This window comes from Octopus sinensis, linkage group LG7 (assembly GCF_006345805.1).
Source record: "Octopus sinensis linkage group LG7, ASM634580v1, whole genome shotgun sequence".
NCBI classification, from domain to species: Eukaryota; Metazoa; Mollusca; class Cephalopoda; order Octopoda; family Octopodidae; genus Octopus; species Octopus sinensis.
The window spans coordinates 86,825,309-86,851,586 of record NC_043003.1 but is presented as its reverse complement, the minus strand read 5'-3'; the positions used below and the strand labels follow the sequence as shown (position 1 = coordinate 86,851,586).

At 39.1% G+C, this 26,278-nt stretch overlaps 1 protein-coding gene across 1 annotated transcript; it reads left to right on the top strand.

Annotated features, from left to right (window-relative positions):
* Positions 1 to 26,278, top strand: LOC115213830 (nucleoporin p54). Its single transcript, XM_029782729.2, has 11 exons — positions 1 to 303; positions 1,904 to 1,942; positions 3,591 to 3,680; positions 5,725 to 5,945; positions 7,261 to 7,448; positions 8,265 to 8,467; positions 10,833 to 10,981; positions 13,192 to 13,299; positions 18,112 to 18,231; positions 20,687 to 20,797; positions 25,996 to 26,278. The coding sequence occupies exons 1-11, from the start codon at positions 75 to 77 to the stop codon at positions 26,113 to 26,115; spliced, it is 1,578 nt and encodes a 525-aa protein (XP_029638589.1). The 5' UTR covers positions 1 to 74; the 3' UTR covers positions 26,116 to 26,278.

The window sequence follows — 26,278 nt, the reverse complement described above, 5'->3', positions numbered from 1 at the left end:
ATCCGCCACAGTACTTCCGGTGGCGCTCCAGTCAAGAACTCTTCAATATTGAAGTAAAAGAAAGTATAGTAAATATGGCGTTCAAATTTGGCTCCACCACGCCGGCAGCGCAACCGTTTTCTACACCTTCAATATTTGCTTCGACAACAACTGCACAGTCTTCGGTCCCCAGTCTTTTTTCAGCGTCCACTGCCGCCCAACCGGCGGCTGCATCAAGTATTTTTTCATCATCAACAACTTCTACGGGACAAACAGCTACCACAAATTCCTTCACATTTGGCATCTCTTCTACCACCCCTTCTGGTAAAAATACATTTTTGTTACTAATTTAACCAAAATCATTTGTCATATTTATTAATTGTTGTTAATTCGATGTATTTTGGCTACATTTCTATTTGCTTTATTTGTTTTTATTATTATTTTTTTTTACATTATTATTTATTCACTTTTGATTATCCATTGTAGATTATATTGATACTAAATAATTCTCTGAAAAATGAACGAAATGTTTGTTCTGAATGTGAACCACAGTTATAATAATATACTTGAGCACCATGTGCCATACCAGTATTCATTATTAAGCAAGTGTCATCGTGTGTACCTTTCTTCTCTACTCGAAATCTTACGCGCAGTGGGACCACTGTTCGCTTGTAGTACCTCTTAATTTTTCTTTTGTTTATATTATCAGTCCGAATTTTTGCCATTCTGTGAGTGCTATAGGAGGAACATTGTGTATATCGAGTATTTACTGTCATTTGTAGATCAGAAAAATAACGATAATAAATCACATTAATAGATAAATTTCAGAAAATTTTAATTTGGTTTCGATGCTGAGCTGGCAGAATCGTTAACACGTCGGACAACATGCTTAGCGACATTTCTTCTGGCTCTTTATGTTCTGAGTTCAACTCCTACCAAAATCGACTTTGCCTTTCATCATCTCGAGGTCGAGTACTAGGATCGATGTAATCGATCTGCTCCCTTCTCTCAAAATTGCAGACCTTGTGTCAAAATTTGGAAGAAATCAATAAAATAGGACAATGAGCCGAAGTCCGTGTAACGCCTAGATATTGGAGAGATCGATATGAGACATTCGAACTGAATCTATATAGACCGCTTCTCGTACGGAAAATCTGGGCAACCTCAGTAGGATAACTTCATAAAAGAAATAACAGCCAAATCTCCCCCCGGTCACATCCTAGCGTCTGCAAATAAGGCACATTGGATAATGTAGTTGAATATATAATAGGATTGAAAAATGACGGGATGCTTTTGATTGGAATGTCCTTTGATCATAGGACAGACCGCAGCTTAAACAATATTATGAAGTTTTAAATGTTGCAGTTTTGGTGGAAAACTATAAGACGGATACCTCGGGTGGGCTTAGTTGCACAGCTTAGTTATGGTTTTAATGGTGTGTTGGTTTAAGTAGGTTTTGCCATTGGTATTTGTTGTTTTGTTCCAAGTTGGCTCTGATCAAGCAGGCCAAAGGCTTTCAAGCTGTGGTATTTTCTTACCAGGTAATTGTACTACAAACTATGATATCTAAAGTGTTTCTTTTATGAAGTTGGCAGGATGTGTTAAAGCAAATTTTACTGCTGTTTCTCTTAGCTTGAGCAAGTAAATAAAGGTTCTTGTGTAGATGCTAATGGTGTCTTCAATCAAATCATTTTATTCACGTTTCAATATGATTGTTGATTAATGTTGAAAACAGAAACTTGCCCTTGTTTACAAGGTTGGAAAACTGGCAAATTTGTTTGAATATAAGACAAAATTGCTTTTCAGTGTTGATAAAATAAAGTGTTTTAGAATTCTTATTAATATTTTGGTAATTAATGAATATTGTTGATGACTTTCAATTTTATTTGGGTTTTACAATAAATTTTCTTTTTTTTTCATAAAGGATTAAAAGGATTTCCTACTCTTGGAACAGGAACTTCAGGTGAGTTTCTCTAATGTTAATTTCATAATATATCCCTGTTGTATTAATTGGAATTTCAGTTTCCTACAAATTTTGGGCCTTTTGGAGTCAGGGACAAGTGACTGAGACCTTTGGCAATACACTGTGCTTGAGAAGACCTGTCAAGCTAAGTGAGATTGTAATTGTGGCTGATGCTGGTGTCTTGCAAATGGCACCCACAACACTCTTGGAGTGGCTGGCATTAGAAAGGGCTTCCAGATGTAGAAACCATGCCATTTCAGATTGGAACTTGGTGCAGATCCCCAATTTATGAATTTTCAGTCAAACTGTCCAACCCATGCCACCATGGAAAATGGATGTTAAATGATGATGATGATAATGAAAATTTAAAAAAATCAAAAAATGTCAACTATTATAGCTAGGAGATAATTGTTTACTCAAAATAGCCATCCTCAGCTTCCACCACAGCCTTGAAATGGCTTCATAAACTGGTACATGCAATCCTTACTGTGTCCTTGAGGTCTTTGAACACTTTCTTGGCCTTGGTGTTGCATGCAGAGCAGTTGGTGTCTTTCTCAACCACACTTCACACATAGTAATCTATGGGATTACAATTGGAGGAATTAAGCCAGAAATTGGTGCTGGTGAAGTCATAGAAATTCTCTGACAGTCACATTCGACTCTTTACAGAGGTATGGCAAAGAGCTAAATCCTGTTGCCTCACACATGGCCTTCCAGCAACAACCCTCTCCAGCCAGGGTTTGGCCACAGTCTTTATCAGCTTGACATAGCTGTCTGAACTGAGTCTAAGGCTCTGTTCATCAGCTGTTGGATGAATTTTGGTATGTGGTCCCAGTTAGAACACCTGCTCTGTCCCTTTGTAGTCTCTATTGTAGCTGTCCATGTCACATCTTACTGCCTTTACAGTGTTCACAGAGCATTGAGCAGCAGTCATGATAGTCTTTTTCGATATTCAGGTGGCTTCTAATCCACTACAACCTAAATCGTTATGCTCTCCAATGCCATTGACTGTTCACCAACATCGACCCCAGTACTCCACTGGTACTTAATTTATCGACTCTGAAAGGGTGAAAAGTGAAGTCGACTGTAGCAGAATTTGAACTCAGAATGTAAAGACAGACAAAATGCTGCTAAGCATCTTGCCTGGTGTGCTAACGATTCTGCCAGCTTGCCACAACAACAACAACAATAATAATAATAATGATGAAGATCCTTTCTACTAAAAACACAAGGCTTGAAAATTCTGGGCAGGGGACTAGTTGATTATATTGACCCTAGCGTTTCATTGGTATTTAATTTATTGACCCTGAAAGGATGATAGGCAAAGCTGACCTTGGCGGAATTTGAACTCACAATGTAGTGATGGGTGAAACACCGCTAAGCATTCTGTCCTGCTAAATTTTGTGATGCAGGAAGTACTTTATTTTATTGGCCCAGAAGGTTGAAAGCAAAGTTGACCTCAGCTGGATTTGAACACTGAATATGAAAGAGTTGTAACCAAGTACTAAGTATTTCATTCGATCCTTTAATGATTTTGCCAATTCATCACCAATAATAATAATGTTTATGAATAATTTGTATTAATAATCTCATTAATTTGTATCAATATATTAATGTAATTTCCTTTTTTTTTTTGTTTCTCCTAAAGCCTTCAATACCTTGGGAGGATTCAGTACTGCAAGTACTGGTGCCACCAATGCATTTGGGACCACTCCTGCAGCAACATCACTCTTTGGACGTAAATATTATAAATTTATTGCTTTTAATCATCATGTAATTAAGATCTACAAATTGTTATTTAACTCTGTGAACAATGTGAAAAATTAAGTGTTTTTTTAATAATTATTATAATGATTTCAAATTATGGCAATGGGCCAGCAGTTTTTTTGTGGAGAAGGGGAAGTTAATTACATCAACCTCAGTACTTGACTGGTACAGTATTTATTTTATCTAGCCAAAAGAAGGATGACAGGTAAAGTCAACTTTGGTGGAATTTGAACACAGAATGTAAAATTGGAGGAAATGCTGCTTAACATTTTGTCTGTTATGTTAATGATTCTGCCAGCTTGCTGCTTTTTAACGATAATGACAATTGGATTGGAAGCACTCCGTCGGTTACGACGACGAGGGTTCCAGTTGATCCGATCAACGGAACAGCCTGCTCGTGAAATTAACGTGTAAGTGGCTGAGCACTCCACAGACACGTGTACCCTTAACGTAGTTCTCGGGGATATTCAGCGTGACACAGAGAGTGACAAGGCCGGCCCTTTGAAATACAGGTACAACAGAAACAGGAAGTAGGAGAGAAAGTTGTGGTGAAAGAGTACAGCAGGGATCACCACCATCCCTGCTGGAGCCTCGTGGAGCTTTTAGGTGTTTTCGCTCAATAAACACTCACAACGCCCGGTCTGGGAATTGAAACCGCGAGTCCGCTGCCCTAACCACTGGGCCATTGCGCCTCCACAATAATGACAATAACCTTTTCCACTATAGGCATGAAGCCTGAAATTTTTTTGGGAGGAATCTATTTGATTACATCAATTCTGAAAGGATGAAAGGCAAAGTCGACCTCTGCAGAATTTGACCTCAGAACATAAAGCCAGAAAAAATGCTGCTTACCATTTTGCCCATCATGCTAATGAGTCTGTCAGCTCACTGCCTTCTTGATGATAATAATAATAATGATTTCGAATTTTGGGAAGGGGTAAGTCAATCATACTGACCCCAGTGTTTAACTGGTACTTAGTTTATCGACTCCGAAATGATGAAAGGCAAAGTTGACTTCAACAGTATTTGAACTTAGAAAATGAAGACGGACAAAATACCGCTAAGCATTTCTCCTGGCGTGCTAATGATTCTGCCAGCTTGCCGCCTTATTAATAATAATAGTTATCTTATTTTTGGTACAAAGCCAGCAATTTTGTTGGGTGGGAAAGTCGATTACATTGACTGTTCTCAACTAATACTTATTTCATCAGTCCTGAAAGGATGAAAGGCAAAGTCAACCTCAGAGGAATTTGAACCCAGAATATAAAAGCTGATGAAATGCCACTAACTATTTTGCCCAGTATTCTACTGATTCTGCCAGCTTGCCTCCTGAATAACAATAATAATTTTATGTCTACTTTCCATGCTGGCATCAGTAGGACAGTCTGATAAAATTCAGGGTACTGGAGGACCATGTCTTGCTTCAATGTTTCATTTTTGGCATGATTTCTAAGGCTGGGTTCTCTTTGTAACACCAGCCACTTCATAGTGTATTGGGTGTTTTTTTAGAGGCACCATCATAAATGGGATAGTCTGCAAAACCAAAGAGAGGACCCCATTATGGAAGGAACAGATTTATTGTTGTGAGAGGATGGTAATGGAAAGGATAAGAGAGGGAACAGTGATGGGGGTGATAGTAAAGGTGACAGAAGAGATGGGAAGTGGAAGAGTAATGTCAAAGGTAGTGCAAAGGAGAGTGGGAAGGAGACAGAGTAGTAAAGACACAGATTAAATTCATGGAATGGGTCAGTCTTCTTACCTTGCCAGCATGGGTCCAACTGCTTGTTAGGATCCAGGACATTTGTTATTGGATTTACTTTCAACAACTTTCCCAGTGCTATTAGGGAAGAGGAAATTAATATCAGGAAGTTAGAGAGTAATAAAAATTGGGAAGGGTTAAATAGGAGGGGATGTTAAAGCGATGATGATGATGATGATGTATGGCTGTTATCTCCTTCAGCTATCTGTGACTTCTTTGAACTACATTCAATCATTTTTTTTTTTTTTGCTTTTAGACACACAGACTCAACAGCAACAGCAGCAGCAAGCAAATGTTGCCAATCAACTGGATAATCTTGCTAAAGCTGTGATGATGCCACATATCTTCAATGATGAGAGGGATGCTATCATTGCTAAATGGAACCAGTTGCAGGCTTACTGGGGCACAGGTCGTGCATATTTTGATTCAAACGGTTTTGTCGATCTAACATCAGAAAATTTGCTTTGTCGTTTTAAGGTAAGTATTGTTATGGAGTGTTTCCATGCTCTCTTCCCTTATCTCTCCAATGCATTGCTAGCTTTGTCTTTTATCTTTTACTTATTACAGTCATTGGGCTGCGGCCATGCTGGGGCTCTGTCTTGAAGGATTTTAGCTGAACGAATCAATCCCTGTACTTAATTTTATTATAAGCCTGGTACTTGTTTTGTTAGCCTCTTTTTCTGATCTGCTAAGTTATGGGGCTGTAAACAAACCAACACTATGTCTGTCTGTCTGTCCTCCATCACTGCTTGGCAACAAGTGATGAATAACACATACACACATGACAGACTTCTTTCAGTTTTTGTCTACTAAATCTACTCTCAAGGCTTTGTTTGACCTGGGGCTGTAGTAAAAAACATTTGTCCCAGGTACTATGCAGTGGGATTGAACCCAAAACTATGTGGTTTGGAAGTATACTTCTTGTCACAGTTATAATGGATTTTGTTCAGGCGCAGCATCAGCACAGGTGCTTTTTACATGGCACCAACACCCATGAGCCAGCAATATTAGGAACACTCTGCTGGAGAGGGATGCATGTGCCCTGCATCCCTCACCAGTTGAACATTCTTAATCTTGCAGGCTCATGGGTGTTGGTGCTACGTAAACACACCTGTGCCAATGCTGCATAAAAGAACCCAGCACACTCTAAAGTGGTTGGCATTAGGAAGGGCATAGAAACCATGCCTGGATGGAGCCTGGACCACTACACTCTCGGAGTGGTTGGCGTTAGGAAGGGCATCCAGCTATAAAAACTCTGCCAGATCAAGATTGAAGCCTGGTGCAGCCATCTGGTTCGCCAGACCTCAGTCATTCGTCCAACCCATGCTAGCATGGAAAGCGGACGTTAAACGATGATGATAATGATGTACGATATGGTGGAACTGAACTTGAAACTACATTGTTGCAATGGAAACTTCTTCGCCACATGGCCATATCTGTACCTGTTATGAAGTTACAAACAGGATGCACTTAAAGGATCAATGTTTGGTCATTTTGATTGATTTACAAAATTAATTCTAACGATAGTTAGCATTTCAACAGCTCTGCTAATTGGTCTTTTATCAAGTGCTACATTTCTCTTGTTTTGCCTTTCTTGTTTAAAATGTTTCTTATAAGTTGTGTAGTAAAATTAACATTCAGTAAACAGATATACCCTCTCTCTGTCCCTCATTTACTTCATTGGAAGACTAAATGTGTTTCCATGTAATGCATTAATTCATTCCTCTACTATGTAATGTCTTATATTAGTTTTCTTTGTTAGTATTCTTCATTGTTTGTATTTCTTCCACAGGCAATCAGTTACAGCTGCAATCCTCAGACAAAAGATGAAGATGGCCTTGTTGGATTGGTACTGAAAAAACCATATAGTGAAGTATTAATAAACCAAAAACTTTTTGGCGATACCATATATCAGATTCTTGGTGGCAAGCCATCATATTCTGTGTGCATTAAAGGAGTAAAACCGTGGCCTGATAACAGGTAAAGAATTCTTGAATTTATCATTTTTATGTCTGATTTTCCATGCTGGAATGGGTAGGATAAGTTATCATAGTCTTTGTCAGTTCTTATTAACAATTTTCGCCCTTGGGAGACCACATCTTGATTGTACATTCCATTTTTGCCATGATAGTATGGCTGGATACCCTTCCTATTGCTAAACGTGTTACATTGTCTACTGGGTGCATTGTATCATGTAACTGACACTAGAGTCTTGTTATCAACAATTGATTGTCTTCTCTTCACTACCTTGTCTCTATTCATTTAGTCTATTCTTGACCCCACAACTGGGTTGTAGTCATAGAAGAAGGTCTAGATGAAAAGAGTGAAGGAAGAAAAGTGGAAGTGTGTTAGACAGCTACATAACAGCTCTCGGCGAGGAGATAGAAACAACAGTGCCTTGATAGTGGTGAGAGAGTAATTGGAGTGTGTGTGTATGTATACACACACACACACACACATATCTTTTTGTAATGTTGTGACAAGTATATTTTGAATTTTGATATTTGCCCATTGTTTGTCAGATGCTTTTTTTTCCCGTAGTCATCCCAAAAGCCATAGTGAAATATGGTATTGTTACTATTGCTGCTCTGAACTTTGATGGATACCTTTTCTCAAACAGGCATACTGAAGCAAACAGAATTGTGAAACTTTTAGAGTCACAATACAATAGCTGTCAAATAGTTTTACAGCTAGTATATGCCTTTATTAAATAGATTTAAAGTCTTTTAAATCGTAAAGCCTTTCTTGTGTTGAATTTTGCATTCAGTATTGAGTATTTAAATTGTCTAATTTCAGGACAGAGATGGTTATGTATATTGAAGAACGGCAAATGACTGGCCAAAAACGATGTTTCCCAACTTCCAAAGTAGTTGAGCATTTAAATGATGCAACAATAAAGAAAAGATTGTCTGAAAATCCTCTCAATGTTGAACACATCCTTTCAAAACAAGCCCTTACACCTGAACAACTGAAGCAGTATTTAGATAATCCATTAGCAGGTAGGAACTTTCTTGAAGTCCTGTGCCAAAGTTTTGCTTTCAGAAAGGTGTTTAAATGTTTATTTTCTCATCTTCAATGAAACTAGTATATTGTTTATTAAATCTCACAATAATTTAAGTAAAATATCTTGTAGGAATTAAAAAAATATCCAATAAATATTTTTTGACAACAACTCTTTGACCTTCTCTTGTCTTGCATCAAGGATGCCTATCCCATATCATCTCTTTCTGAAATCATCATCCTTTGCAGTGGAGTTCTCTGTGTTGTTACTCAAGCTGCTAGAAATAGCATCCAAATCACACATCATCATCATCATCATCGTTTAACGTCCGCCTTCCATGCTAGCATGGGTTGGATGATTTTGACTGAGGGCTGGCGAACCAGACAGCCGCACCAGGCTCCAATCTTGATCTGGCAGAGTTTCTACAGCTGGATGCCCTTCCTAACACCAACCACTCCGAGAGTGTAGTGGGTGCTTTTTACGTGCCACCGGCACGGGGCCAGTCAGGCGGTACTTGCAATGACCTCGCTTGAATCTTTTTACACATGCCACTGGCACAGGTGCCAGTAAGGCGACATTGGTAACTATCACGCTCGAATGGTGCCCTTTTCCGTGCCACCGTCACAGAGCCAGTTGGCTGCTCTGGCAACGATCACACTCAAATGGTGCCCTTTTAAGTGCCACTGGCACGGAAGCCTCTCTTTAAAAAATGGTAAAATCTCATCATTGAACAATACAGTCTTAAATTTACAAACAGGGTAGGTTGTTGTGATTGGTACACTTTTGATCATAGGTTGATTCTCTCAGGGCTACTTTATTATTAAGTTACAACTTCAATGTTTTCAACTCTTCTTGTCTGTTGCATTTGTTGCACACCAGTCCTACTGACACAGAAGCTGAATCTTTCACAAACCTGAACTCTCTGCAACACTTGTCTTACTACCTGCAATACTGTCATCTAAAATAGAAAAGAAACTCTGCATGGATCAGAAAGAACTACAAAATCCTACTCCCTCACAAATTGAAGCCCATCCCTTTTGCTCATTTATCATAGAGATCTGTCTGGAAACAGAACTTGAAAGGGCAAAGTGTCAAGTTTTACTGCCCACATTCTATCCATCATCACATTGTGCATACAAGAAAATAAACCCGTTTATGCATTTCTTCTCCATTCTAGCAGCTCTGTCATTATGGTCACAAGGGCACTAAGTGCAAAAATATTTGTATTCTCATCAAATCAACAAGACTACCAGCCATGACAGTATTCCTTTCATAACCCTTAATTAATGTATTGTAGAGCTAACTCCTGTCTTTGTCTCCTCTTCAATATTTTTATCTTAATTTGTGGAAATCTGCTACAGTGTGTCACATGACTAAGAATGGCAGCTGCTCGAAGACAACCATCTGTTGACTTATTGTTCTGATGTCTAAACATTTCACTGTTGAAGGAATCACTCATTAACTTTCTCTTTCTTCAACATTGTAATCCCTGTCCAACTAGTACAGCTTCCATAAAACCATGATAGATCGTTAGCCACTACACACATTTTTTTCTCTCTTTGTTTTTGCTGTGTCCCTTTCTGTAGAAGAGTGTAGGCTCGAAACGTGAAAGACTTTTTCTCTTCCTGAGCATTATACTAATACATCTGATTGTTTTGGACACCACCTGTCTTCGTCTTTTGTTTTTTTCGTAAACTCTCCATAAAGCCATGTCTACTAGAGACTCACTCTCCTGTGTCATTCAACCTTGAGAAATACCGTGAAAATAGTAATCTGTGTATCATACTTAAAGCAGATCCATCGTTGAAAGTCTAATTAATTGTGGTAATTGTCCTGATATAATATCTCTTATAGACATACAACATTAAAAAACACAAAAATAAGTCAGTAGCAGACGAAAATCATTTAATAGTGGTAGTAGTTACTGATATGTTTTTGTGTTTCTTAATATTGTATTTGCAGGAAAAATACTGCAGTTAATTAGGCTTTCAACAATGTATCTGCTTTAGTAGGATATGTAGATTGCTATTTTAAACTAATACCGCTTCTGTTGCACATAAAAGACCAGTGAAAAGAATTTTGTACCTGACATCAGCAATATTTTTGGCCATATTTGGCATAAAAATCTCAAGGTAAGCTGCTCATCTGTGGGTTTCATCTGTTTCTTGGATTGAAAGCTTCTTGAAAGATCACACTGCCACACTACATTCCAAAAAACGTTCAGATATATCTCAACTCCAACTCTTCTTTCTGCACATTATCAACCTCCTTGTTGTCAACTCTGTGTTTATTTTTTGTTTGTCCCACTTGTTGCAGACAGTTCTGTCTTTTGCAGTTAATATTACTGATCTTTCTCTTTGCAGGCATTGATCCATTATTGTGGCAGCAGGCTAAAAAAGACAATCCAGATCCGGATAACTTTATACCAGTTCCTATTGTTGGATTTGATGAACTCCTTCAGCGTCTAAAGCAGCAGGAACAGCAGACTAAAAACCACCAAAATAGATTGGATGTAAGTTCATTGTTGACCAGAAAGTTTGTTTGTTTCCACCATATATGTCTCTGTTGCTATAAAATAGTCAAAGGGATGAAATATTTGGCTGTTGACTCTTGGATCATATTTGGTGGTACCTGCTCCATTGTATCGTTTGGCAAGACAGTTCTGTTTGGGTCATTTTTATTTCATTGGTGGATAGCTACCAAGACGGCATCATCATCGTTTTAACCCTTTAGCATTTAAACCGGCCATATCCGGCCAAAAGTATTCTGCCTGTTCTATGTTCAAACTGGCCAGATCTAGTCTCTCACACCAACCCTACAATATTGTTTTAAAAGTTAACAGCTACCTCATCAAAATCTCATAGCTACAAGATAATGCATGATTAGTTCAAAACAATGTGGATGAAAGGGCATCAATTTTGGCAGAATAATGCGAACACTAGAGGGTTAATGTCTACTTTTCCATAAGTAGACGAGATTTGTTGAGGCAAATTTTCTTCTGCTGCATGCTCAACCAGTCACCAATCCATACCTGTTTCCATGCAGTATAATATTTTCCCCTTGTCCTAGGCGTAGGAGTGGCTGTGTGGTAAGTAGCTTGCTTACCAACCACATGGTTCTGGGTTCAGTCCCACTGCGTGGCATCTTGGGCAAGTGTCTTCTACTGTAGCCTCGGGCCGACCAAAGCCTTGTGAGTGGATTTGGTAGACAGAAACTGAAAGAAGCCTGTCGTATATATATATATGTGTGTGTGTATGTTTGTGTGTCTGTATTTGTCCCCCTCCCAACATCACTTGACAACCGATGCTGGTGTGTTTATGTCCCCGTAACTTAGCGGTTCAGCAAAACAGAGCAACAGGATAAGTACTAGGCTTACAAAGAATAAATCCTGGGGTCGATTTGCTCAACTAAAGGCGGTGCTTCAGCATGGCCACAGTCAAATGACTGAAACAAGTAAAAGAGTTGTCCAGCCATGTTTCATGGAAGACCACAAACAAATGTGACTGCTTGTATGGCAGTGATTAGCATGTGAGAAGCCAACATGTGCACACACGCACACAAATATATAGATGGGTGCTGATGAAGGGGCAAAATCCCCTGAAATATGGTATATATACTCATTACCCATTTTTAAATAGGCGCAGGAGTGGCTGTGTGGTAAGCATCTTGTTTCCCAACCACATGGTTCTGAGTTCAGTCAAATGACTGAAACAAAAGAATATACCCATGTTAGCATGGAAGGCAGATATTAAACAATGATATATATATATATATATATATATAAAACACTCATCTATCCAAGCAAGTTAAAGCTTTTCCTCTGAAGACAGTGCCCTTATCTTTCTTGGAAACAAGTGCGAGCTGGTGTCAGAAAGGGCATCCAGCTACAGAGAGTCTCATTGAATTCCATCTGACCCATGTAACCAGGGGAAAGTGGATTTTAAAGCAAATGATGTTGATGATAATGATTGTGATATCTTTTACTGGTCCATATCTCTTGAGAAATATTTATAGGTCCTCACCATTATCGTGCTAGTGCCATGTAAAAATTGTCTAGTACACTCTGTAAAGTGGTTGGTATTAGCAAAGGCATCCAGCTATAGAAACCATGCCAAAACGGACAATGGAGCCGGGTATGACTTCCAGCATTACCAACTCCTGTTGAACTACCCAAGCCATACCATCACAAAAAACAGGTGTCAAATGATGATGACAGCCATTTATCTCATAGGTTGATGATATTTAAATCACAATTTTTTTGTGGCTCTCTGGTACATGTCGCCTCATTAGGCTACATATTAGGGTTATTGTTTAACCCTGGACAACCCTGAGCAAGTAGATGTATGACCAAAGGTATTTCGACCCTGATTATCCAAATGTGTTCTTGTCCGTTTTTTGAGATAGTATGGTATGGCTTGTATTTCTAGGAAGTCAAGTGACCATATGGTGGCTCTTGGTGTTAATAAGCATTAAGATGTTACTTTTAATAATGCTCACTATGATCAATATCTTTTGTTTGTTATCAAGCAAGTGCTATTTCTTAGTTAAGTATGTTGCTTATAAACAAATTAATTTAGCTACATTTGTCTGTAATGTACTGCATGCAACAACAAACAGTATTCTGTAATAGATCTTATTTAATATTATATCTACATCTTTTAACTTATCAGTCTCTCATTGTTGGTTATCAGAATCCTAATCACATATTTTCTTTGTACACAGTTGATTGCCCAAGAGTTGAATGAGCTGCAGCTGAAGCATCGTAATACCGTTGCCAGAATGGATGAAGCTAAAAGGAAACACCTTAACTTGGGGCATCGCCTTCTAAAAGTAAGCAAGAGTGTTATTTTATTTTAGATCAGCTATGGGCAGTATGTGGCCCACAGGATTTTCTGAATGTCATGCTAATGCAAAATTACCTGGAATTTTTATTAGTAGTGTGGCCCACCTGATGAAGAGCCATATCTTAAGTCTTATGCAATCTGCTTCTCAAAATAGGTTAGCCATTCATGTTATAAATCAATCTTGCTTTGAACATGTTACTGTGTTGGTTATAAGTTTGAGCTTTGTTGCCAGTCATGATTGTGGCCATGGTAACCCAGTTTCGAATCCTGGTCACAGCAATCAATTCATTTGGTCCAAACTGGAACCTGATCATAAAAAAAATGTTTTGCAGTAGTCACTTACTAGTTTATTGCATTTCTAATGGTGAGAATGATGATCTCTGAATCTTGGCAAGATAGACGTCATAATTTATTTTGTTTCACATACTGGTTCGCTGATAGTTATTTTTTTCTATGGTGAAGTGTATATCTTTTGCATATACATATATGTGATAGGCTTCTGAGAAAGGACCTTAAATAATTGGCAATGTGCTGTTCTAGAGAAGCCTGTCCAACCCATGGAAAGGCAGATGTAAAAAAAATGAACTATATTGAATAAAGACACTTGAGATAATGCAGAACTTGAGAAACGTGTTGGAGCAGTCATCATCATCATTTAATGTCTGTTGTCCATGCTGGCATGGGTTGGACAGTTTGACCAAGGCTGCACCAGACACCAATCTGACTTGGCATGATTTCTATGGCTGGATGCCCTTCCTAATGCCAGCCATTCTGAGAATGTAATGGGTGCTTTTAGGTGCCACTGGCATGGGTTCCATTTGCGTGATACCAGTATCTGCCACAATTGCAATCTTACTTGGCTTGATCGGTCTTCTTCTCAAGCACGACATAATGCCAAAGGTCTTGGTCATTCATCATTGCCTATGTGAGGCCCAACTTTCGAAAGGCGCTTTTCACATACCACCAGTGTTGGTCACTTGGCCTCCATGAGGCTCAACATTCAAAAGGTGCTTTTCACATGCCACCAGTGTCGGTCACTTTGCCTCCATGAGGCCCAATGCTCAAAAGATGCTTTTTACGTGACACCAGCATTGGCCACGGCTACGATTTCACTTGGCTTGGTAGGTCTTCTCAAGCATATCACCAAAGGTCTCAGTTACAAGTCTGTGAGGCCCAAAGTTCGAAGATCATGCTTCATCACCTCATCCCATGTCTTCTTGAGATTACCTTTAGCACAGGTTCTCTCCACAGTTAGAGATCAGCACTTCTTTACACAGTTGTCCTTATCTATATGCATCACATGACCATACCAGCGCAGTTGTCTCTCTTGCATACCACATCTGATGCCTCTTATGCCCAACTTTTCTCTCAAGATGCTTACACTCTGTCAAACATGCACACTGACATTGTACATCTAACGAAGTATACTGGCTTCATTTCTTTCAAGCCTGTGCTTGTTATCGGCTGTCACAGCCCGTGTTTCACTGCTATGTAACATAGCTGATCACAGCCAGGCATCATACAATCTGCCTTTCAGTCCCAGTCAATGAAAATTAACAGAAACAAATAACATTGAGATACACAGGTGGTATTGAAAAGGTCTCAGACTGGTTATGTTTAATAAAAAATAACTTGCTGGAGTTTTGACACCATCTCCTTCAAAATAGTCACCTTACACAGCAATACACTGGTCCCAGTCTTCCTGTCACTTTTGGTATTTGGTTTGGAAGTCATTTTCCGTAGGCAAGTCGAGGACCTCCTGCAATTTGCTCTTCTTCATCATCATCATCATCGTTTAACGTCCGCTTTCCATGCTAGCATGGGCTGGACGATTTGATTGAGGGCTGGCGAACCAGATGGCTGCACCAGGCTCCAATCTTGATCTGGCAGAGTTTCTACAGCTGGATGCCCTTCCTAACCACTAAAAGTGGGTGCTTTTTACGTGCTACCGGCATGGGCGCCAGTCAGGTGGTACTGGCAATGACCTCGCTTGAATCTTTTTACATGTGCCACCGGTACAGGTGCCAGTGAAGCGACGTTGGTAATGATCACGCTCGAATGGTACCCTTTTACGTGCCATGGGTACGAAAGCCAGTTGGCACCCTACTCAGATTAGCACCCTACTAGCACATGCACAAGTGCCAGTAAGGCGACGCTGGTAACGGTCATACTCAAATGGTGCCTTTTATGTGCTGCTGGCACGGAGGCCGGTTAGCCGCTCTGTCAACGATCACACTTGTATGGTGCTCTTTGCACCCCGCTAGCACGGATGCCAGCCATCGAATTGATTTTGGTTTTGATTTGCTCTTGATCTTGACAATGGTGTAAAAAAAACTGACCTTTGAACTGCATTTCTATCTTGGGAAAGAGATGGAAGTCTGCAGGTGCTAAGTCTGGCAAATTGGGTGGGTGTGGAAGCGATACCATGTTGTTCTTGGCAAGAAACTCATGAGTGAAGGGAGTTCAGTGACGGGGTGCATTGCCATCATGAAGAATCCAATTCATCGTGCTCCACAGACCTGGTTGCTTTCGTCAAATGTCCTCCCTCAGATGCTTCAAAATGTCATTGGTTGTCCTTTGATGATCCACATGTACAAGCTGATGAATTGTCTCCACATTTCGGGGGGTGATACTTGTAACAGGTCTTCCAGATTGCTCATCATCTTCCAGGGATGTTCTTCCACTTTTGAAGTGCCGATGCCACTCAAAACATTGTGTACGACCCATTGCTTTGTCGCCGTAAGCTTGCCGAAGCATGCTCAATGTCTCTATAGAAGTCTTCTCAAATGTTTCACTTTGGCTCTTTGTTCCAACTTCCAGTCTAAGACAAAAATCACAGACTACAATATACATGTGATCACAAAAACACAAATTTCACAACCTGTGAAGTAAACAATGATGTCACTTGGTACACTGCCTCATGAAAGTCACTGCTATCTCTCACTGCACATGCAACCATGTGCTACCATCTGTTGGCGCACTACAGAATCTAGTCTGGGAACTTTTTAATGCTATCTCATAAATATTTTGAAATATAAGAACCATTTTTGCAGAATGTCAGCAGTTTTGAGTGAAGGAATAAGTCATATCGACCCCAGTGTTCCTACATTATTGGTATTTATTTTATTGACCCTCTAAAGGATGAAATGCTGAGTCAATTTGAACTCAACCTAAAGATGGATGAAATGCTGCTAAGCAATTTGCCCAGTGTGCTAATTCTGCCAGCTCACCACCTTGAGAACTATAAATATTGACTGGATTAGTTATTAATATTTCTCATTTATTGTCATGAAAGAACTAAGCATGTAACTGCTCTAGATTAAATTAAGCCGGAATTGTATAGGACCTAACAGGAAATTTCTAGAAGAAATAAGGTTGTATTACAAGTAGGCTGATAAAGAAAGGGAATTTCATATATAGCTGATGCACTAGAATAATTAGCAATAAGATGACCCATAAAATATATTCTTTCAAATGCTTGGAGAGCTTCATAGAAATAATAGATAGCTTCCAATATCTAGGTGACCAAATTAGTAGTTAGGGAAGGTGTTCTTCAAAAGCATAGCTGCTAGAGTAAGGACAAGGTAGATGATTATAAGAGGAAACAAGTTTTGTGTGTAAGAGGGCTGACTAAGTTAGTTTGGATATGTGTTGTGTTTGGGTTAAGAAGTCCCAGGAAAGCCAAGTGGAAGCAACAACTTAGAAAAAAACCAAGGTGACTTAGGAAGAAGTGGTAAAAGCTAAATCTCACAAAAATTACCAAAAAAAGATGCTGTTCTTGTGAAAATTCATCCAATCCTGCAAGCATGGTAAAAGTATACATAAAAGTTATTGAAATAATAAAAACTTGCATCTTCATGATCATAGTTGTCGTCATCATCATCATCATTAATTTTGGCACAAGTTCAGCAATTTTTAGGACTGTATGTGAAAAGCACCAACCGATTGTGGCCATTGCCAGCCTTCTCTGGTCCCTGTGCTGGTAGCACATAAAAAGCACCCTTTACATTCATGGAGTGGTTGGTGTTAGGAAGGGCATCCAGCTGTAGAAACACTGCCAGATCAGACTGGAGCCTGGTGCAGCCTCCTGGCTTCCCAGACCCCGGTCGAACCGTCCAACCCATGCTAGCATGGAAAACGGACGTTAAACGACGATGATGATGATGATGAATTACATTGACCCCAGTGCTCAACTAGTACTTGTTTTATCAACCTTGAAAGGTAAAGTTGACCACAATGGAATCTGAACTCAGAATGTAAAGAGCTGGAAGAAATGCCCCTAAATATTTTTTTCTGATGCAGTAATGATTCTGGCAGCTCACCGATAATAATAATAATAATAATAATAATTGTAGTAAGATCTTTAGGAGTGGGCAAGTCAGTTATACCAACCCCAGTGTTTAACTTATTTAATTGATCCCAAAAGGATGAAAGACAAAGTCGACCATGACAGAATTTGAACTTAGAACATAAAGACGGATGAAATGCCTCTAAACATTTTGCCTGGCATGCTAATGATTCTGCCAGCATGCCACCCTACCAACAACAACAGCAACAATAATAATGAGGACGACAATGATTTCTAATTTAGGGAAGGGAATTAGTCAATCTCATCAAATTCATTATTTGAATGATATTCTGTTTTATTGGCTCCAAAAGGATGAAAGTCAAATTTGATGCCAGAAGGATTTGAACTCACAGCATAAAAAAGCCAAAACAAATACCACAAGGCATTTGCTTTGATTCTACAATGAATCTGTCATTCTGCATTGTATTTTTTTCTTTTGTAACTCCACAGGTTATTGTCAAGCAAGAAGTTTACCGAAAACTAGGTGTAGCCATGCAAGATACCGAAGAACAATTCCGTGCTCAGCTGGAGGCATTACAGTCGGAACTTAATCATCCGACACAGTTCAAGGTGAATTATTTTCAATTAACATCAATTAACATGCATTTTTTTCTGTTGTTTTTAATTGGATCGGATCCAACTATTGCTTTGTAAGTCTTTCTTAGTCTGTCTCTATCACTAATTATTTTCTCACCAGCCAACAGCCTCATTTGCGACCAGCATGCATTATAAATATATAGATCATCACTGTGCCAGTACTGTTTAAATAGCACCTGTGCCAGTGTTGTGTTAATGTACCTGTGCTGGTACTGCGTTAATGCACCCATGTCAGTGCTGTGTAAACGCACCTGTGCTGGTGGCATGTAAAAAGCACCCAGCCCACTCTGTTAAGTGGTTAGTGTTAGGAGGCAACCAGCTGTACAAACCATGCCTAAGCAGATGGCTGGAGTCTGGACAGCTCCCTGCTAGCCAACTCCATGTCAAACTGTCTGACTCATGCTAATAACTGTAAAATCATCTCTTCTGTTCATATGAAACTTGCTCTTTGCTAACTCTCTGGTTTTTACTGTAAATTTCACGTGCATCAACTTTATTTATATATATATATACATACATACACACACACACACATATATACACACACACACATATGTATATATACATATATATACACACACACATATGTATATATACACATATACACGCACACACATATATATATATACACCTACATATATATACATATACACATATATTTACATATATATATATATATATATATATATATATATATATATATATACATACACACACATATATAGTGCATATATGTATATATATGTGTATACTGATATATATATATGCATATATATGTGTATGTATGTATATATGTGTATGCATATATATATATATATATATATGTGTATGTATGTATATATGTGTATGCATATATATGTGCATGGATATATATATATATATATATATATATATATATATATACGTATATGGGTACAGGATATCACCAACAGTAAACAACATGAAATTCGAAAACAAATGAGTTGAATATGCATACAATGAGACAAACAAATGTAAAAAAGAACAAATAACACAAAGAATGGTCCACTGTCTGTCTGCTCCTCATTTCGAGCATTGGATGACAATATGAGTCTTTGAAGACTGTTGCTTCCATAAGTGCCAAAATAAAATTTTGGATTTATGGAGGGTCAAAGTTGGGAACAGAAACAGGACAGTGGAGACATACAAGGAAACAACTCGGAAACAAATATGGAGGATAGTTAGACCAGAACGAGGGTACAATAGCAAATGCTAGAGAAATATTTTCTTTGAAAAGAGAAAAGATAGAAGAGTATGATACAATACATCCAGTCCTTAGGATAGTCCTGTAGGAAAAGAAGGATGGACGATGGTCACATGTGAGCTACTAGAGAGAGGGAAAAAGAGAAAGTGGGGAGAAGAGAGACAGATAGAAAACGGTGAAAGGGTGAAAATGGGAATTAGAGAAATGGATGGGGGGAGAAAACAGTATAGAGTCACATCAAAAAAATTAAGATAAACTTACTTGGAAATGGATGCATGGTGTTCGGTCAAATAATAATATAGATAATATATATATATATATGTATATACATATATATAATATATATATATATATATATATATACACATAAAAATATCGTGTCTATTAGAACACATTAAGAGGCTTCCAAATAGGAAAACCTTGTGCTAGAAAGAGCAGTAGAAAATTCAAACCACTAATTATGGATAAATTCTTGAAAGGATATATATATATATATATATATATATGCCTATATGAATACAGGATGTCACCAATAATAAACATGAAATACAGAAACAAATGAGCTCAATATGCAAACAACAAGAGAAACAAATGGAAAACAGGAGAAATAACACAAAGAGCGACCCTTCATCAGTTGTCTGCTGTCTGTCTACTCCTCATTTCGAGCATTAAATGACAATATGAGTCTTTGAAGACTGTTGCTCCCATAAGTACCTAAATAAAATTTTGTATTTATGGAGAATCCTAAATTTGCAGAAGTTGTTTATTTTTTGAATGTCCTTGAAGAATAGTTGTGACAGGCCAGATCAGGTCAGTTTGAGCATAAAACAAGTAGAATATTTTGGTTGGATATGGCTGGTTTAACCCTTTAGTGTTGAAGCTGGCCATATCCAACCAAAATATTTTACTTGTTTTATGTTTAGACCAGCCAGATCTGGCATCTCGTATCTACCCTCTGATGTCACCCTAAAATAAACAGTCACATCATCAAACTATCAAAGCTATGAGATAATAATGCAGGTTTAATTCAAAACAACACGAATAAGCAAGCGTTATATTTGACAGAGAAATCTGGATGCTAAATGGTTAAATGCTAAAAGATTAACTCTCTCTCCCTTTGTATGTCTGTCTCTGTCTGGTCTGGTTCTCTTTCTCTCTCTTTTACCGCTACGACTCCATAAACTAAATTTACTCTCTTAATTTCAGGGCCGACTCAATGAGCTGCTGTCACAAATCCGCATGCAGAATCACTTGACCACTCCATGGGTTGATGCAAATTACCAAATGGAACCTGTTATGGAAGAAGAGATCCGCGAAGTATGTCATATCTATTGTTATATCACGAATTATTGAGGGTGTCCTAGTTTAGAGCAAGTCCTCAGTGAATTGTATGTGCCTCTGCTCAGTTTTGACCCCCATATGGAATTACTCACCACTTTGTGTTACTTTACATCATCAGTGTTTCTCAATCAATTTTTGCTTATGGACTCCTTTGATTCCCATTTTACTCAAATGGAAACCTCGTAGCCACTTCATCATCATCATCATCGTTTAGCGTCCGTTTTCCATGCTAGCATGGGTTGGACGGTTCTACTGGGGTCTGTGAAGCCAGAAGGCTTCATCAGGCCCAGTCAAATCTGGCAGTGTTTCTACGGCTGGATGCCCTTCCTAACGCCAACCACTCCGTGAGTGTAGTGGGTGCTTTTTACGTGCCACCCGCACTGGTGCCAGACAGAGCTGGCAAACGGCCACGAACGGATGGTGCTTTTTATGTGCCACCGGCACGAGGGCCAGGCGAGGCTGGCAACGGACACGAAATGGGGCGGTGCTGGCAACGGTCGCGAAACGGAAAGTTCTCTTACATGCCACTGGCACTGGTAACACATCTGCAATTTCCATTGATCGATTTCCATTGATCGATTTCGATTCTGATCGTCACTTGCCTCAACGGGTCTTCACAAGCAGAGTTTTGACATGCCACCGGCACTGGTAGCACATCCGCAATTTCCATTGATCGATTTCGATTCTGATCCTCACTTGCCTCATCACGTCTTCACAAGTAGAGTTTTGTGTCCCAAGAAGGGAAGGTATGCATACGTAGGCTGGCTCCATCCCATGTAGAAGGCCACGGGTTATGGACTCACTTGTCCTGCCGGGTCTTCTCGCGCACAGCACACTTCCAGAGGTCTCGGTCTCTAGTCATTTCCTCAGTGAGACCTAAAGTTCGAAGGTCGTGCTTCACCACCTCGTCCCAGGTTTTCCTGGGTCTGCCTCTTCCACAGGTTCCCTCAACCGCTAGGGTGTGGCACTTTTTCACACACAACTATCTTCATCCATTCTCGCCACATGACCATACCAGCGCAAACGTCTCTCTTGCACACCACAACTGATGCTTCTTAGGTCCAGCTTTTCTCTCAAGGTACTTACACTCTGCCGAGTGTGAGTACCGGCATTACACATCCATCGGAGCATACTGGCTTCATTTCTAGCGAGCTTACGCATATCCTCAGCAGTCACGGCCCATGTTTCACTGCCATGTAGCATGGCTGTTCGTACACACGCATCATACAGTCTGCCTTTCACTCTGTGCGAGAGGCCTTTTGTCACCAGCAGAGGTAAGAGCTCTCTGAACTTTGCCCAAGCTATTCTTACTCTAGCAGTTACACTTTCAGCACACCCGACCCCGCTGCTGACTTGGTCACCTAGGTAACGGAAACTATCAACTATTTCTAGTTTTTCTCCCTGGAAAGTGACGGAAGTTGGTCTGATGCTTAAAAACATATTATACTTCTCACTTTTGGATTTGGTCTGCAAGATTCTTTATATGAGTTTGTGTGTTGAAGCATATTTTGTAGTGTCTGGGGAGAGTCATTTTCTTTTTGTATGACTTATTATTTAACACACTCACCGGTAAAATTTCCACTTATTTCTTATTTTTTATTGTCCTAAAATTTTCGTTGCGTGTTGCAACCTTTTCAATAGTTTTGACTTATATATAATACTTTGATAATTAGATATTAGGAATTGTATTAAAAAAATTGTTAAAATATTTTGTGTATTGTAGAATTCTAACCAATTAATCGTAGATAAATTTTAACAACAAAATTGTATAACCCCCCCCCTACACACACACACACACCAAGGGTCATATGGATCCTGGTTGAGAAACACTATTTTACAAGTTACCAGTCTATTAAGGAAAGGCATAAATGTAACAACTTCACTTATTTCTGCTTATAAAATGCTTAGGTTTATTTTGTGTTCACATAATGAACAATTAGTTAAATTTTCTTATACCTGTAGTATTGCCTAATATGTAACACACACATATAACGACAAGTATGGTTAAGAGGTTTCTTTCTCAACCACATGGTCTTGAGTTCACTTCCACTGCGTGGTACCATGGTCAAATGTTTTCCATAGCCCTGGGCCAACCAAAGCCTTGTGAGTGGATTGAGTTGACAGAAACTGTAAGAAGTCCATTGTGTGTGTTTATATATGTGCATGTCTGGTGTGTATGTATATGTGTGTGTGTGTGTGTGTGTATATGGCTTTGGGAGGCACATTGCTTAGTGGTTAGGGTGTTGAATTCATGATCGTAAGTTTGTGGTTTCAATCCCTTCACCAGGCGATCTGTTGTGTTCTTGAGCAAAACACTTCGTTTCACATTGCTCCAGTCCACTCAGCTGTAGAAATGAGTTTAACCTGGAGAGGGATGAGCTCCACCAGGCTTTCTTGCCCTCGATATGCTGCATGGCTACAGTGCCCCAATGACCCTCCAATGAGTTAAGGGACTTGTCAATTGTTGACAGTTGTGTGTGTGTGAATGTATATTATTGTGTGTGTGTGTGTATATACAACTGAAGGCATGTGGGTTAGTGTACTCTGCTTACTATTGTAAGGTCATGAGTTTGATTGCCTGTGAAATTTTGTGCCCTTGTTGCTCCAGTTCACTCAGGTGGCAAAAATGCATAGTAATTCAATGTGCCAGCTTTGTAACACTCAGTGTGTCTTGCTGAATCTCACTGACAGCTACATTGAAAGTATGGAGTGTCTGTAGAGTACTCAATCACTTTGGACATTAATTTCATCAGTAGGCTTTTCTGTTGAATGACCCAACTGGAACATTTGTTGTTTAATTGAGAGTGTGTCCAGCCATGCTTGTGCGTGTATGTTTGTATCTCCATGTCTTGGTAATGTGTCATAGTTTTACATGAGTGTCACTGTCATACAAGCAGCATGGGGAAATATTACCTAACTTGGAAACAGATGGGGCTTGGTGCCAGGAAGGGTATCTGGCCATAGAACATCTGCCTCATTAAAATCCATCCAACCCATGCAACACAGAAAAGTGGATGTTAAAATGATAATAATAACACTGTACCATCACATTTTTCAGTTTTTATTTTACTTTTCACCTTGTACTCGATTCAGTCATTTAGTCTGTGACCATGCTGGGGCAATGGCTTGACAAATTTTTAGTTGAATGAATTGACTCTAATACTTTTCGTTTTAAGCTTGGTACTCATTCTGTTGGTCTCTTTTGCAAGACTAATTAATAAGTTTTGGGGGTGTAAACACACCAACACTGGTTGTCTGTCAGTGGTAGGCATGCACACACACATGTGTGCGCGTGTATCTATCTATTTATCTATCTATCTATCTATCTCATCATCATTGCTTAACGTGCGCCTTCCATGTTACCATGGGTGGGATGATTTTGTTTGTTTCAGTCATTTGACTGTGGCCATGCTGGAGCACTGCCTTGACGTGTTTTTGTCGCATCATTTTGATCCTAGGATGTTTTTTTTAAGTCCTAGTACTTACTCTATTAATCTCTTTGCTGAACCGTTAAGTTGTGATCATGTAAACACACCAACGTCAGTTGTGAAGTGATGATGGAGGGACAAACAGACACAAAGGCACACACAGAGACATATATCTACATAAATGTGTGTGTGTGTGTGTGTGTGTGTGTGTGTATGCGTGTATATATATGTGTGTGTGTGTGTGTATATATATACATATATATATGTGTATATATATATGTGTGTGTGTGTATGTCTGTAATATATATATATATATATATATATATATGTATATATGTATACACACACACATACACATGATAGTCTTCTTTCAGTTTCTATCTATTAAATTCACTCACAAGGATTTGGTCAGTCTCAGTCTGTTGTAGAAGACACTTGCCCAAGATGTCACGTAGTGGAACTGAACCTGACACCATGTGGTTGGGAACAAGCTTCTTACCACACAGCCACGCCCTTTGTATTTTAATAGATGGTCTATATATATTTTCACATGTATTTTATTTCACTTTTTTCCACTTCAATATTAAATAAGTACCAGTTACGTACTGGGATTGATGTAATTGACCCAGTCCCTTTGTCCCTGTTTCTCCCCTCTATGTTTAACCCCCTGTGGGCAATAAAGAAATAAATTTGAGTGGCCAATGTGTTGCACGACACTGAACTCTCCTTTCAGCACAGTCAGCTGTAAAACTAGTGGCACAACAGAGGTTGAACTGACCAGAAATCAACACTGCAATTCAGATTTTCTTTTCCTTTTGTTCTTGTACGAGTTTACTCCCAGAAGTAAGTTCTAACGGGGACTAGAAGTCCTTCACTCCTAGTAGTTCACATGCAAATTAACCCATAACTGGAACCCTAATTAGAGCTACTAATCCGGGTCAGAGTAGACCTGGAAGTAATAATGGCGACAAGGTGGTTTTACACACCTCAAGACCCTGGAACTGCTGTACCATGGCACTATTACGGGATGCAGTTTAAAGTCGTAATCAGGACTCATCATCATCATCATCATCATCATCATTTAGCGTCCGTTTTCCATGCTAGCATGGGTTGGACGGTTCTACTGGGGTCTGTGAAGCCAGAAGGCTTCATCAGGCCCAGTCAAATCTGGCAGTGTTTCTACGGCTGGATGCCCTTCCTAACGCCAACCACTCCGTGAGTGTAGTGGGTGCTTTTTACGTGCCACCCGCACTGGTGCCAGACAGAGCTGGCAAACGGCCACGAACGGATGGTGCTTTTTATGTGCCACCGGCACGAGGGCCAGGCGAGGCTGATTTGTATATATCTACACACACACACACACGTACTTCCACACGCACACACACACACATGTACTTCCATACACACAAACACATGCACCTGTGTATAGGTTCCTCAGATAAATTCGTTCCTTACTTTCCAATGTTGTTTGAATTAATGTAGAAAATATTTTTATGGTAATATATAAGGTGGTATCTAAAAGTTCTCGGATTAGTTATATTTAATAAGAAATAAGTTCATTGAGATTGACATCAGTCTCAAATAAATTTACTGAAGTTGAGGCTTATTTTTTACGAGTAATTTCCCTAAAAAAACAACAACATAATATCAAAATGTACACGATTTGAAACAATGTAAGTTGAGGTATGCCTGTTTATATATAGTTAAGCATACAAATTCTAATAGTAATTTTGTTTTCCTTTGCAGCTTTTGAAACAGCAACAAACCGGAATACAGCATATTATACAACTAATGAAAGAAGATTCTTCTGATCTTTGTCTAATTGAAGAGGGTTTAGCTGAAATCTCTGCTTCTCACAATAGATAGCAGTTGAGATTGGTTTAGTACTCCTCCTGTCTACCAAATATAACATCTTGTAATTATTAACACTATAAATTCATCCTGCAAATCTGCTTGTCAATTTCAGCAAAGAACATTGATCCATTATTTTATTTCCAAAAGATGAAAATAAATTTTTTCTATATTTCTA

Excerpts from the sequence above, each read along its gene's own strand:
- LOC115213830 (XM_029782729.2), top strand. The coding sequence starts at position 75 with ATGGCGTTCAAATTTGGCTCCACCACGCCGGCAGCGCAACCGTTTTCT. Across the intron at positions 8,468-10,832 it reads TTTAGATAATCCATTAGCAG|GCATTGATCCATTATTGTGG; the intron begins GTAGGAACTTTC and ends TTCTCTTTGCAG. Across the intron at positions 10,982-13,191 it reads ACCACCAAAATAGATTGGAT|TTGATTGCCCAAGAGTTGAA; the intron begins GTAAGTTCATTG and ends CTTTGTACACAG.